This window comes from Lipotes vexillifer, unplaced genomic scaffold (genome assembly GCF_000442215.2).
Source record: "Lipotes vexillifer unplaced genomic scaffold, Lipotes_vexillifer_v1.1 scaffold754, whole genome shotgun sequence".
In the NCBI taxonomy this organism is placed as follows: Eukaryota; Metazoa; Chordata; class Mammalia; order Artiodactyla; family Lipotidae; genus Lipotes; species Lipotes vexillifer.
Window position 1 is genome coordinate 735,894 of NW_006777649.1, and position 14,623 is coordinate 750,516.

The following is a 14,623-nucleotide window of genomic DNA, read 5'->3' on the forward strand; positions in this document are numbered from 1 at the left end:
CAACTCTTTCCACGTTATCACTAAGACTTCATATAAATGCATTCATTCAATCAATAAGCATCTATGCCATGCTTACCATGTGCTAGAAACTCTTCTAAGTACTGGAGACACAGAAATGAACAAAACAGAGAATGCCTTTGCTTTCATGTAGCTTATATTCTATAGCATGACAAGACTGGTGACAAATAAGTAAATGGATATATAACATGTCAGGTTAAGGTAAGTGCTATGCAGTAAAAACAAAGCAGGGTAAAAGTAACTGGGGAGTGTGTGTTTGTGTATATGTGTGTGTGAGAGAGAGATTTTTTTTTCCAATCTGGCTACATTGCAACCTTTCTTTTTTATTGAAGTATAATTTATGTACAATATGTTACAGGTGCACAATATATTGATTCACAATTTTTAAAGGTTATACTCCATTTATAGTTATTATAAAATAGTGGCTATATTCCTGTATTGTACAGTATATCCTTGTACATTATTTTATTTTTTATTTTTCTATTTATATTTTTTTGTAGCTTATTTATATATAGTAGTTTGTACCTACCCCTATACTGCCCCTCTCCCCTTCTCTCTCCCTACTGGTAACCACGAGTTTGTTCTCTATATCTGTGAGTCTGTTTCTTTTCTGTTATGTTCATTAGTGTGTTGTATTTTTTTAGATTTCACATATACGTGATATCATACAGTATTTGTCTTTCTCTGTCTGACTTATTTCACTTAGTATAATACCCTCCGAGTCCATTCATGTTGTTGCAGATAGCGAGATTTCATTCCTTTTTATGGCTTAGTATTCAATTGTGTGTATATGTACCACATCTTCTTTAACCACTTATCTGTTGATGGACACTTAGATTGCTTCCACAGCTTGGCAACTGTAAATAGTGCTGCTATGAACACTGGGGTGAGACATTTTATTTTAGATAGAAAGGCCAGGAAAGGCCTCTGATAAAGAAACATTTGAGTGATGGATGTGATAAGATGTGATTGGATTCTGGATAATTTTTAGGAGTTTAAGCCCAAGAGGATTTATTGTAGAATTAGAAGGATGTGAGAGACAGAAGGAAATCAAAGACAACTCCAAGGTTTTTGGCTTGAGCAATTAGGTTCTCATTTACTGAGCTGGAGAAAAATGCTGGACCAACAGGTTTTTCTTGAGAGGAAATCAGTAGCTCTGTTTTGAAATCTCTGTTGGACGTCCAAGTGGAAATATTGGGTAGGCAGTTAGATGTACGAGTCTGCATTTTAGGGAGAGGTTGAAGCTAGAGATATAAACTGAATAGATGATACTTAAGAGCATGAGATCACCTAGGAGCAAGCATAGATTAAGGAGAAGACTGAGCCCTGGGCTCCAATATTTACAGGTTGGGAAGATGATAAGGAACAAGCAGGGGAGTCTGAGAAGGACTAGCCGTGAGGGAGAGGGAGACAGAGAGAAAGTACGGGCCTTGAGGCCAAGACAAGAAACCCTCTCAAGAAGGAAGCACTGGGCTTCCCTGGTGGCGCCGTGATTGAGAGTCCGCCTGCCGATGCAGGGGACACGGGTTCGTGCCCAGGTCCGGGAAGATCCCACATGCCGCGGAGCGGCTGGGCCCGTGAGCCATGGCCGCTGGGCCTGTGCGTCTGGAGCCTGTGCTCCGCAACGGGAGAGGCCACAGCAGTGAGAAGCCCGCGTACCGCAAAAAAAAAAAAAAAAAAAAAAAAAAAGAAGGAAGCACTAATCATCTGTGCCTACACTGCTAAGAGCTGTAGTAGCGGGTACCTGGCAAAGGATGATTGGATTCATCAATGAGGTGGCCACCGGTGACTCTCACAAGAGCCATTTTGGTGGAGGGATGGAAAGAGCAGACTGGAGGAAAAGACAGGGTGACTGTGTATAGAGGACCCTTTCAAGGCATTTTTCTGAAAAGGGGAGCGGGGAATGAGGCAGCAGCTGGAGGGGGATACAGGATCAGGACATGACTACCTAAAGTGAGATGATTTACAGTATGTTTGTGGACCTCCACAAAAGATCCTGTGGAGAGGAAAGACTTGGTGATAGCAGAGGAACAGGGGCCGAGTGCAGGAGTGAGGGGCTTGAGTAGGGGTCAGGGGTGGGATCCAGCTCACGGGGGGAGGGATGGCTGGCTCGCTGGCCTTAGATGAAAGCAGGGACAGCTCATCTATTGTATGTAAAAATGGAAAGCAAATTTTAAATGTAAAGCAGTGTCAAACAATGTAAGATTCTGTCTCACTTAATCCTTATGATAACCCCTTCAGGTGATGTAATAAAATTTTGTTACAGAGAATCATAATGTGCATTTGGGAAAGACTTTCAATGTAGGTGTGTATTTGTAACAATGAGAAATTGAGTAGTCAGGGAACACTGCGGGTAGAAGTGCGTTTGGACGCGGGCCCAAAGTGGGTTGGTTCTAAATACGTAAAAGGGGCTCAGAAGAGAAAGCCAAAAACATGAAATATAAGAATTCCATAAATACATAAAAAGGCACAAAACAGAGCAAAACCCTTTCTTAGCCATGTACCTTGGAATCGAACTACATGGATTCTAATCCTAGCCCTTGCACTTAATAGCTGTGTGACCTTGGACAAGTTACCTAACTTCTCTGTGTTCTGGTTTCCTCATGTTTAACACACGAGGACGGTAAGAGTACCTACCTCATAGGATTGTTGTGAGGAATACGCAGACGCACCTGTACCTTTATCCATGTACACACACAGTGGAATTGTGCCTAGCAAATGGAAAACACTGCAAGGTTTACTTCTAAAAGTAAAGAGCTAGAAAAATGTGTATTTTTTTCCTCTGTGTGTGTGGGGGGACTTCCAGCAGCTCTACTTTTGGGTGTCATTGGAAGATATTTTGCTTAAAAAAAGTTTCCTCCTCTTAAAGGAGCATTGTTGAGAGAAGACAGGTAAGTGTATTCATTCACTCTGCCGTTCAGTCCTTCATTTAAGAAGAATTTCTTGAGCGTCTACTCAGTCAAGCTCTGTACAAACCAGGTTTCAGAGACTTAAGATGAAGGGGGTAGGATCCCCGTGCCCAAGCTGCTCCGGGCCACCAGGAGACAGACATGCACATAGACTGTTTGTGTAAACCTAAAGGCTATTCTCACACTGATCCTCAGAAGGAAATGTGCGATGTAGGGGCAAAAAGAGCACTGAGTTGTGATTTAGACTGTTTGGACTTGAGTCTTGGCTCTGCCACTTTCTTAATCGTGGCTCTGGGCAAGGCAGTGTGTGTCAGTTTCCTCGTCTATAACGTGGAGATAATGGTGTCGGACGCAAGAGGTTGTGTGAGGGGCCAGTACCTTCAGCACATAGCCAGTGATCCACAGGCTTTGTGGTTCTACTACTGCTCCTCTCTCGTTTCTTCTTCTCACTGTTACTGTGGTTTACGTGACTCATAATAACACCTGCATCTCTGGGGTTGTTGAGGAAGTCTTTCTAGAAGGACTTGACTGAAACTGAGTTTTAAAGGATGAACAGGGTTTGCAGCATGGAACCATGACCAGACAACTCAGGGACAGGATATGGCATGTGGCAAAGCACATTACCCTTTAGGAAAAGAAAGTGCCTCTACTAATTTGTAAGACAACCCCAATAAAGGCCCTCCCATGTCAGGTGCCAAATTAGGTCCATCGGAGAACATTAGGCAAGGTTCCTCATACCTCACTGGTCTCTCATTCCTGTGGGTCTCCCCATCCCCTCTGTTCTGTCTAGAATGGTTTCTTTTTGACTGTGATTGGGATTTTGTTCCTCTAGTCCTGAAGCCATTTTGCTGGATGAATCCTTTCCTGTCGGGGGGATGGAGTTATGTACGTACTTAATGAGGTCCGTAGAGAAGGGAATACAGTCGTTGTCTTCTCAAAACCCTATTTCTGCTGTTTGTGCATCAGCATTATTTAGCTGTCCTTTTTTTCTGGTTGTGTCTTCTTATTTCAGGTTAAAGTAGAGCATGGTAATAAAAGCAGATCCCTCAAGCATGGTCACCAAAAGCTCCCCAACCCACAATATTTAAAACAACTAGCATTCACATAAGAGTTACATATTGTTGATTTACCCTATGTACAATGTGTTGCTGTATATAATGCACTTAGATAATGCCTTAGATGTCGTAAATACAAGTGCAGTCTGGTTATCATCATCATCATCACCACCACCACCCTGTGTATGGCATTCTGAATGTATTTCTTTGCATGTTTTACAAATGAGGACACTTAGGTTCAGAGAGGTAAAGGAACTACCCAACATCACCCAGTTAGCATATGGTAGAGATAGGATTCGAAGCCCAGGATCATCCTGTGTTGAGAAGACAAAGTGAAGGCAAAGCTGAGAGGACAATGCTAGTCTTCTCAGTAGGACGGTTCCAACCCCGAAGCAGCCCAGGAATTGCTAAAGCTCTTAGAATTGTTCTATAATTACTCTTCAGGGGAGGATGTGGGTCATTTGGATTTATTTGATTTTCACAGGGACAGACACAAGTTATCCATTCTTGACTTTTTCAATTAAATAAAATATGAAGTTCCCAGCCATAACTTTTCCAGAATAGATTACAGAGTGACACGATTGCTAACAATATAAAAACACAAACTCAGATTCATTCTGACATCTTTTTCTCCACAAACGTAACAAGTTTCTAGTGACACTGTGATGTGCTTGAGGAAACCACTTTGTTGCTTAAGACAGTATAGTAAATAAAAGACACTTGAATACCTAAGAAAGCGTATGGTGTGTGGGACTCAAACATGATGGCGTCTTTCATGTAGCAAGCTTTGTGAAGAACTTTAATTATCGCATTTAATTCTTAACGTCCTGGGAGTAGGTCTTTTAATTTCTATTTTAGAGATGAAGTTGGGCATAGAGCAATTAAGGGACTTGGCCCTGGCCGCTTGGTATTTAACTCCTGCCTTTTCTACTGTGCCTCTACACCTCATCCCTGATTTTAATGTTTGCCAGATGCTATTTTCCTGGACCATTGTCTTCAATACGTTTACAACAAATTCAGAGACAAGCCTCCCCACTCCCACCCCTAAATCTGATGATAGTTGGTGATTCAGAGATTGTTTGCTTTGACATGAATAAAATGGGGTTTCCGTTTTGATGGAATAAATCAGTTAAATTTGATTAAAAACACAGTTCAAGAAAGTTCTTGTATTGGTGGTGTTTTGTCTGTGTTAGGTAGGGTCTTTACTTTGATTCATATACAAAACAGCAACTGAATAGACCAAGTGTTTGGGTTCTCAAAGTTTTAGCTGGGAGGGGAGGTCAGGGGACCAATCAGAAATGACTGAGGCAGCTTCCTATATGAGTTTAAGTCTTTGCATTTGGAAAGTTCCTCTGGAGATGTCTATCCATGTTACTCCTTATTTCTCCCCAACACATGTAGGGACTGGCTAAGTTTCTCTCTATGAGGGAAGAAAGATTTCTCAATGGGCCATCTCCTTTAGCCCCTAATAAAATTTTAAAGAAAATATCCAATTTTTTAAAAATCTATGAAATATCAACGTCTATGGAAAATACCATCCTCAGTTTCAATTCAAGGGTGATTCCAAACTTCTACTCCCTTTTCTTGGGGGGGGGGTACTGATTAAAAAGCACCTTGTGGTATAATACATGCTTCTCTCATTTTATATACACAGCCCCCAGTCCCAGGCTCCTCCTGTGAGGATGAGAAACGAGGGTGGGTTTTCAGAACAGGCTGTTCACCAGTTCAGTTCCGGAAGAGTGTGTCTGGACCTGAGGCGGAGTTGTCGTTCCTCACCATCCTTAACCCTCTTCCATCGAGGACCGCTTGTAGGACACAACCCCTAAGGCTGAAAAACAGCCAGCTAGTGGCTTTTCCTAAAATTGCTCCTTTCCAAGGATGTGTCAGGTCAAAATAAACAGGCAAATCACACATAGAAGATGCACGTCCAGCTGGTCACTCTAGGAACATTGAAACCTGCTGTGCTTAGTTGAAAGGGAATTGCCAGAATGTTTACAAGGCACACACACGTGCACACAGAAACTCCCCCCTCACGTGTGCATATCATGCTAGGTTAGAGGGCAGCAGAGGAGGTGCCTTAAAGGACCAGGAACTGGGGAACTGTTCATAAAAGACTCAGCTCATCCTCGCCTTAGGGTATCAACTTAGGACCCCACAAACCACATTTCCAGCAAGCGCTGAAATTCAGCTGCGATCTTCCTGTCCTGCATGCCAAGTACAGACCGAGCAAATCAATCCAACAATCAACGCTCCACAGTCATACAGTAATAAGCTCACTCTATTTTGCTAATTGCTTTCTTGGGCATACACCAAGTTATTGAAAGGACAGTGACAAAACAGAGAGCTTGGATAAATGTATGTGGCAGCATCTACAGCAATTTTTTTCCCCTTTAATGTTAGTTCCGGTTACTTGTTTGCATGTGAGGGAGAACGAGGGAAATTGGCAAAATATTTCTAAATTATTTTCTACTCAGTTGTATCAGTTCTGCGATCACCTTTGCAATATTATCCTGCTCTTCAGAAAATACTTTCCTTGGAGAAGACAGACTGATTTTAGAAGCAGATCTAAGTCTGTGAGATACAAGCTTTTGCCGGGCACGACAGTCATCTAGTAGCTACAGAAGCCAGTATCAGCAGAGCCTGTGGGAACTCAGACACCAGCCCACTTTTTCCCACCCACCCAGATGCTCTCCCTCTCTGGTCTGTACCTTCTGTGTGGCAGCTGGAAGAGAGGATGGTATTCGGAGGTCTGAAGATGTAAGGCAGGTAACGAGAGAAGCATTTCATCTTCCAAAAAAAAGGAAAAAGAAAAAAAATCTAAATAAAAAACCAGTCTCCTGAACCCATAAGGATTCTCTCGGCCTTTAAAGCTGGCTACATCACCCACATGTTTATGGAGGCTCGCTCCCAGTGCTGCAAAGCTGGGGAGCCCAAGGAATAACTGGAGATGGGTCCCATTTTGCCATCAGCGCCAGGAAGCACTGCCTTACATTTCTGCATGCAGCTCAAACTCAGAAGCCCCCAAGCAAGCCGGGATATAGCCTCTTCATTGGCTGCAGCTCCTCCGAGCAGGATTTGCTGAGTAAGTCAGTCTTGCCTGTAAACACACGCTGAAATGCCCTGCCTGAAACCTCTCCCTTTTCCCGTGTGGTCAGTTTCTTTTAGCAATAGAAATCCAGCAGGATATGGGAGTCGTGAGGATAAGTGACCATCTCTTATTTAGCTGAAAGATCAGATGAAACAAAGACAGCATAGTGTTCCGCCCTGGAGAGAGATGGCTGTTAAAAGAGCCACCCGTAATGCCATGGGTCTCAGGAATATTAAAGTACAGTGCAATGAAATGGGTCTCTGTCCTTGCTTAATCTAGATTGAGTTCTATTTTTTTAATATGAAACCCAAACAATAGGACCATTTATCACTTAGGTGAAGCCAAAAGCTGGGTTGAGTAGTCGGTGACAGAGGGCTAACACAGGCAGATCCTGTGCTCCACGATGGCTGTTTTTTCCTGCCAGCACTCACACCAAGGCAATAACTTGGTTCTGAGTTATTTGCTGTACAAATTTAAAGCCACAGCACAAGAATAGAGACTAAACCCAAGTGAACTGGCCCTTCACCAAGCCGTGCACCCTGATGGCATGTAACAATATGTAACAAGTAAGTTGATGCAAGGATTATACAACTTTACCAAAACTCTCACTGAGATTGCAAATGAGAGGGCATGGGAGAGCGGAAGAGGGAGAGGGAGAGGGGGAGGGGGAGGGGAGAGAGGGGAGGGGAGAGAGGGGAGATGAGAAGGGAAAGATCCTAGACAAGGAGGAAGGAGGCTCCTCTGGCCCTGACACTGCAAAATTAGAGGCCCTGCGAACGGCCCCCACATGGCTGAAAGGCCGAGTGAAACGCCAGGTTGGTTGATCCCTGTTAACGAGTGGACACAGGCTAACAGCTTTTTTCCAGGAGCTGAATAAGCCGAGAGAGTCACGGGGAAAGGGAGAGGATGAATATTAAAGGAAAGGACCAATTGCCAAATATAAATGATTTGGATTGGGGAATTGGTTTGGTTATGACCCAGGAAATAGTAATAACTTCAGAAACCTTACCACTGGAAGGTAAGCACAAGGTACCAGTTGGAGATTTATAAGTTCTGTCAAAGACACTAGTGAATATGATAAAGAGAAATAGATGAATGTTTTTGTGCTGCATTCAGAGGCACAAGGAAATGATTTAAATGGTCCTCAAAGGAAAACCAGTATTCCCCTGAGTGAAATTTTTTTAAATAAGATTTAATATAAAAGTGTGCCTTGAAATCTGATAGAATAATTTTTGAGCCTTTATGGGCTCTCCTCTTTACAAAACTACTTAACTTAGCATTGGAGAAACGTGTTGGTCTGCCCACAAGAGCAAAGACTTAGAGCCATAAGTAATTACAGTGTCAGTACAGGCCAGGATGTAAATCCACTCTTCCACCAACATGCTCTCTCCCTGATTTTTGGATCATTGCAACATGATGACAAACTACTGGTGGGGACACGACATTTTAGCCCTTTGATAGTCATACAACCCTTCACTTCCTTAGACCCAGAGACCTGGCAAGGTTGGGCCATCCTAAGTAAGTTGCTGTTTAAACAATGCCTAAAAGGTCTGGATTGGTTGTATGAATAATCTCAAAATCACAACAGAAGAGCAAATCCAGAGTCATCTTCCTGAGAGATATAGAACTTCTAATCCCTGATCAGTAATGAGTCAAAATGGAAGGAGTGTGGGCTTTGGGGTCAAGCTGACACAGTGTGAATCCCAGTGCATTCACTCATTGGTTGGGTAGATATAAGCACAACTTTAACACCTGTGAGACTTAGTTTCTGCATCTATAAAATGGGAACAAGGTTTTCCTCTTGTATTCTTGAATGAAGGGAGATAAGCATACGGTGTGTCTGGTACATTGTAGACACTTGGTAAACTGTCACTGCCAATGCTGTTCTTACTGTTGTTGTTAGCCTTCTCTGAGCTTCTATGGCCACATACCAACCTCAGAGTAGTGAAAGAGCGGGTGTGGTTAAGAGGGTGGTGCTGCCATTAGACAGCTAGTGTTGAAGCCTACCTTTGATATTGACTTACTGTGTGATCTTGGGCAACTGACTCAACATCTCTAAACCTCATTACAGATCTAATAAGGATAATAATAGAATCTTACATGATATCATGAGGGCAAAATAGGATGGCTTATATGAAAGGTTAAACACAGTGCCATTAAAATGCCTGATTTAGTGCCAGGCCTATGGACCCTATCTACCCATCTGCAGAATGGGCAAGGGACAGGAAGGACAAATTGGAAATCTCCTTGGACAGGTGATTCCCATGCAGGTGGTTTGTTCTGCACTATTTGAACTGTTCAACGGGCTTTCACATCTTTTTTTTCTCTTTGATTCTGAACAATCCCATTTTACAGAAGACAAAACTGGCTGAGAGCATGTAATAATTTATCCAAAGTCAAACAGCCCGCTGATGAAATCTAGTGTTTTTACACCAGAATCACTTGATGAGCTTGTAAAGAATGCAGATTTCACAGCGCTGAAGCCTATTGATTCAGACTCTCTGGGGACAGACAAGGAATCTGAGTATTTAACAATCCACATGATTCTTTAAAGTTTAAGAACCTCTGGAGTAAGGTATTTCATTTCATGCTTTGGCTTGAAGGGTCAGGGTAACAAAGTTTTTTAAACACCCCTCTTGTAAATCATTTGTCTCACCACGTTTGTCCAACAATTGGTTGCTACCTTAAGTCATATCAGGCATTAGACTGAGTGATGGGGATACAGGATATAAGATACCATCCCTGCTCTAATGCAGTACATTATTACAAGGACTAATAAACTATTATAATACAGCATTACAGGGGTGACAGCAGGAAGAGGTTCTGAAAAGATCCTTTGGGATTATAGAGTCCCAAAAGCTCAATGTTAAAGATCCATGCTTTTACTCAGGGTCATTCAGGATCACCCAGGGTCACTCAGCATCACCTAGGGCTGCCTAAGGTCATTCCAGAATCACCCAGGTCACCCCAAATCACTCAGGATCACCCAGTGCCACCCAGGGTAACCTAGAGTCACCCCAGATCACCTAGGGCCACCCAGGGTCACCCAAGGCCACCCAAGATCACCCGGTGTCAGGCAGTTTTGGTCAACCTGCTACATTTGCCTTTACATTCTAAGTGTCTGGTCCACTGGCAAAGGACGGATTGGCCTCCATCTCTGAGGTTTTGTCCAAGTGTGTGGTCTGCAATCCAGTAAGAGCAATAATAATAATATGGTATTTGCCCAGTTGAAAAAAAAAAAGGATCCATGCTTTTGCATTAGGTATTAATTATAAAAAGTTCCTATTAAAAGGCAATTATCTTACTGAAGGCCTAGCAAATAAAGAGTTAGCAGTCATTTACTCCATAAGTGGAACTAGACTCTGATATGCCTAATGTCATCACAGATAAGAGCAGGGCTACCAGGAGAGGACGGAATCTTTCTCAGGGGAGGGGAGGCTCCAAGGCAGTGGCAGAGGTGCCTGGAGGGAGGGCCCAAGAGCAGAAAGAGAAAGAGAAATGAGAAGCCTAGGAGGAGGGAAAGATAAAGGTGACCCATTTTAGGTGCCATGCGAGAAGGGCCTGGAGTCTGGCCCAGAGACAAAAAACACCCCAGATGACTTCCACATGCCAGGTTCCGACATCAAATGGCAAAGAAAAAAAAAAAAAGTAATTAATTGGGAGATTGTTGAGTGCTGTACTGTGGACCAGGCTGTTCCAAGTTTTCTTTAGACTGACCTCTTGGGAGATCAGAAGCAATCACTTTTGTCCTGCAAAGTCCCAGCCGGAGCCCTTGCCTTGGGGCCGATGAACTTGGGGCCTCCCAGCAGCCCATTCCCATTGGTCCCTCCCAGCAGCCCATTCCCATTGGTCCCATTTACTTTGCCTTCTCTCACTGAAGCCCAACTCTTGTGGGAAAGTTACCCTGATCATTCTGTTTTAACATGTTTTTACAACCTTCTTTGGGGAAATATCATCATCACAGTCTTTCATTTTGCTAAGTAAACTAAATTCCAGGGGGGAAAAATTAGATTATTTAAGATCAGTCAGGCTGAGACTGCCCAGGTTTTCACTCTCAGGTCAAAACAGAGCAAATTCCTATTCATTCTTCAAATCTTAAATAGAATGTCACATCATCAGAGAGAGGTTTCTTAATGCCTCAGACAGGGTCAAATCCATCTGTTACAGACTCTCAAATACCATCCTCCCCTTTTAAAACACTCATTTATTATTGATCATATTCGTTGAGCATCTATGTATGCCAGGGTGCTAAGGAGTCAATAGTAAACAAGACAGACAAAATACCTGCCCTCTCCTTCAGGTATAATTATCGCTCCTAACATACAGGGCTGTGATGAGGATTAAATAAGGTAACTTATGAAAGTGATTAGAATTCTACATGGCACAAAGTAAATGCTATTCAATTACTTTGATCACTGCTATAAAGTGTCTATCTCCCTTGCCAGGCTCTAAGTGGGAGGAGGGTAGGACTTTGGCTTTTCTCTGCTGAATCCTAAGTGTGAGGCTCACTGCCTGACACATAATAGGAATTCAATAAATATGTGCTGGACTGAATTGAGTTGAACTGAACAAGGGGAATTCTGACATAATTGCCATCAATATCCCCACACTCTCCAGTCAGTGTGTGAAACTCACAATTTGGTACTTTCTGATCTGCAAGGAAGAGGAACCTCTTTTTGTTAGTTCCTTCATCCATTGATACAAGATAATATTTTTAGCAGCTTTTAAATTCTAGGCACGCTTCTAGATGTTGGCAATACAGCAGTAAATAATATATTAAGGTTTAGCTCACTGAGTTTACATTTTAGAAAAAGGAGATAGACAATAAACAAGTAAATATTATATCAACACGGTTATTTCAGATGGTGAAAAAACGAATAGTGATCCAGCAATTCTACTTCTAGGTACTCATCCAAAGAAAATAAAACCACTAACTCAAAAAGACATATGCACCCCCATGTTCACTGCGGCATTATTTACCACAGCCAAGATGTGGAAAAAACCTAAGTGTCCACCAATGGATGAATGGATAAAGAAGATATGTTTTGTGTGTGTGTGTGTGTGTGTGTGTGTATGTATACACACACACACACACATATATACAATGGAATATTATTCATCCATAAAAAGAAGGAAATCTTGTCACTTGTGACTACATGTGTGGAACTTGATGGCATTATGCTAAGTGAACTAAATCAGACAGAAAAAGATAAATACCATATGATCTCACTTATATGTGTAATCTAAAACAAACCAGCAAAAAAAACCCAGCCCAAGCTCACAGATACAGAGAACAGATTGGTGATATTCAGAGGCAGGGTGTGGGAGGCAGGCAAAATGGGTGAAAGTGGTCAAAAGCACAAACGTCCAGTTATAAAATAAACAAGTCATGAAGATGTAAAGTATGGTGACTATAGTTAATAATATTGTATTGCGTATTTGAAAGTCACTAAGAGAGTAGATCTTAAAAGTTCTCATCATAAGAAAAAAATATTGTAATGATATATGGTGACAGATAACTAGACTTATTTAGGTGATCAGTTCACAATATTTACAAATATAGTATCATCATAATGCACACCTGAACCTATGTCAATTATACCTTAATTTTAAAAATAGTAGACTGAAGAAAATAAAATAGGGGATGTGGTAGAGTGGCTGCTTTGCTTGGATGGTCACGGAAGGCTTCTCTGAGGAGGTGACGTTTCCGCTGAGGGCTGAAAGACAAGGTACTGGACAAGAAAGGGTTTTGATCCTCTATTCCACTCTCTGCAGCCTACAATTTACCTTCAGAGAAATTTTCTCTTCCAACTTAATGACTGAAATATTTGATTATTTTAAAGTAATAAAATCAACTAAAATCAATTAAAAATAAATAAAAATACAATATGTGCACCCCCCAAAAATAAAGTAATAAATTGTTTAGTGTTTGATTCACTGCATTACTATAAGTTTGGTGGGGGCAAAGGGTGCACTGTCTTGATCACTGTGGCATCCCCCAGACCTAGTGGAGAAGTCAGTGGAGATTTGATCCACATTTCTGATTGGCAGACTGGACCAGTTGCTGAGTCAGCTGTCTTGGCATGTGACTAAAGCAAGTGAGAGGTAGGCAGCCACAGATAAGACTAAAGAGGATTCTGAAGATGGAGGAGAGGCTCAGTTTAGAGCAGATGCTACCATGCAGCAAAGAAACAATAGTCATTTACAACAGAATATTTTGGCTCTCATTGAAAAGACTATAGAATGAAAAGCATAATAAAGCCAAGCACATTTCCCACCAAATTTTTTATACTAATTCTCATAGTACCTACAAAAAGTAGACAAGTAACTTCTCCTAATTTATTGGGATGTTGGAGCAAGTAGCTGATAGATACATAGATAGATAGATAGATAGATAGATAGATAGATAGATAGATAGAAAGATAAATAGATAGATTAGATAGATAGATAAATAGATAGATAGATAGATAGACAGACAGATAGATAGATAGATGATAGATTCTAAACCATAGAAATATGATTTGATTTTAATAGATGATGATAAGAATCATAATTACAACCACCACCAAATCTGAGTTCTTACTAGGTCAAGCCACTCTACTAACCACTATACCTAGAAGAGTTCATTTAATCCTCTTAAAAATTATAATAAAGTAAATGTTATTATTTTATCTGTTTATACATGAGGAAATTTGTGTAGAGATATTAAGTAACTTGCCAAGTGTAAGCAGGTAGAGGAACTAAGATTCTAGTGCAGACTTTTCGCTCCTACTCCCATGCTGTGTAGATGCTGTGCTGCTTCCTGGGCTCCGCGATCTTGACATTCTCTCCTGTGTAGTCTAGTGTAAGACAGAATACCTAGAATGAGACTAAACTTCTGTGTCTACTTATCTGGAACTTGTGAACATTTTATCAGGGCTGGTCAAGTTTACTTCTGACCTATTTGAAAGAAAGGGTTTGCTAATGACTAGCATAATCATGTGGGAGAAATCTAACCAAATCCATGCACCTATCCATCAATGACCCCAGAGAGTCAATATGCATTGAAAGTTTACTATTTCTAAGACACAAAGCCAGGGGCTGTGGGAGTGGGGGGATGGATAAGACACAACATGTAAAGGTGAGTAGGGAGGTAAGAAATAAAGAAATAAATGAAAAATATAAATATCAATATATTAAAAATTACAGAAGGTCCATAAGAGAGTAAGAGATAAGTAAGTGAACAGTAGGAAACTCTCACACCTAACTGGGACATGGGATCAGATTCCAAGAAGACTTCCCGAAGGTGGTGGCATTTGAGATAGGATTTGAAGGACAGGGAGAATTTGAATCTGTAGAGATGTGAGTGGTAAGAACATTCTGATAGGAAGTAATAATTAGAGCAATAGTTTGAAGGTAGGGAACCTCAAGAATTATATGGGGGAATAGTGAGTACTTCTGTTTATTGGTCAGTCTATTGTAAGATATTTCTTAATGCTACTTTATGAATATGAAAATAATAATATTACATTAAAATTTTTTTATAGTTATTCACAACTCAAATTCACTCTTTC

The 14,623-nt window shown here is 41.3% G+C and overlaps 1 protein-coding gene across 4 annotated transcripts in view; it reads right to left on the reverse strand.

Moving 5' to 3' along the window:
- The window catches only part of PPP2R2B (protein phosphatase 2 regulatory subunit Bbeta), a 472,951-nt gene that overhangs the window by 440,941 nt on the left and 17,387 nt on the right, over positions 1–14,623 (reverse strand). For 2 of the 4 annotated variants that reach the window (XM_007451246.1, XM_007451244.1), the window contains exon 1: positions 6,691–7,169. The exons of the other annotated variants lie outside the window; for them this stretch is intronic. In XM_007451246.1, coding sequence (XP_007451308.1) covers positions 6,691–6,769 — 79 coding nt within the window. In that variant the 5' untranslated portion in view covers positions 6,770–7,169. Of the gene's footprint in view, positions 1–6,690; positions 7,170–14,623 lie in introns of those variants that run through there. 4 annotated transcript variants of the gene reach the window in all.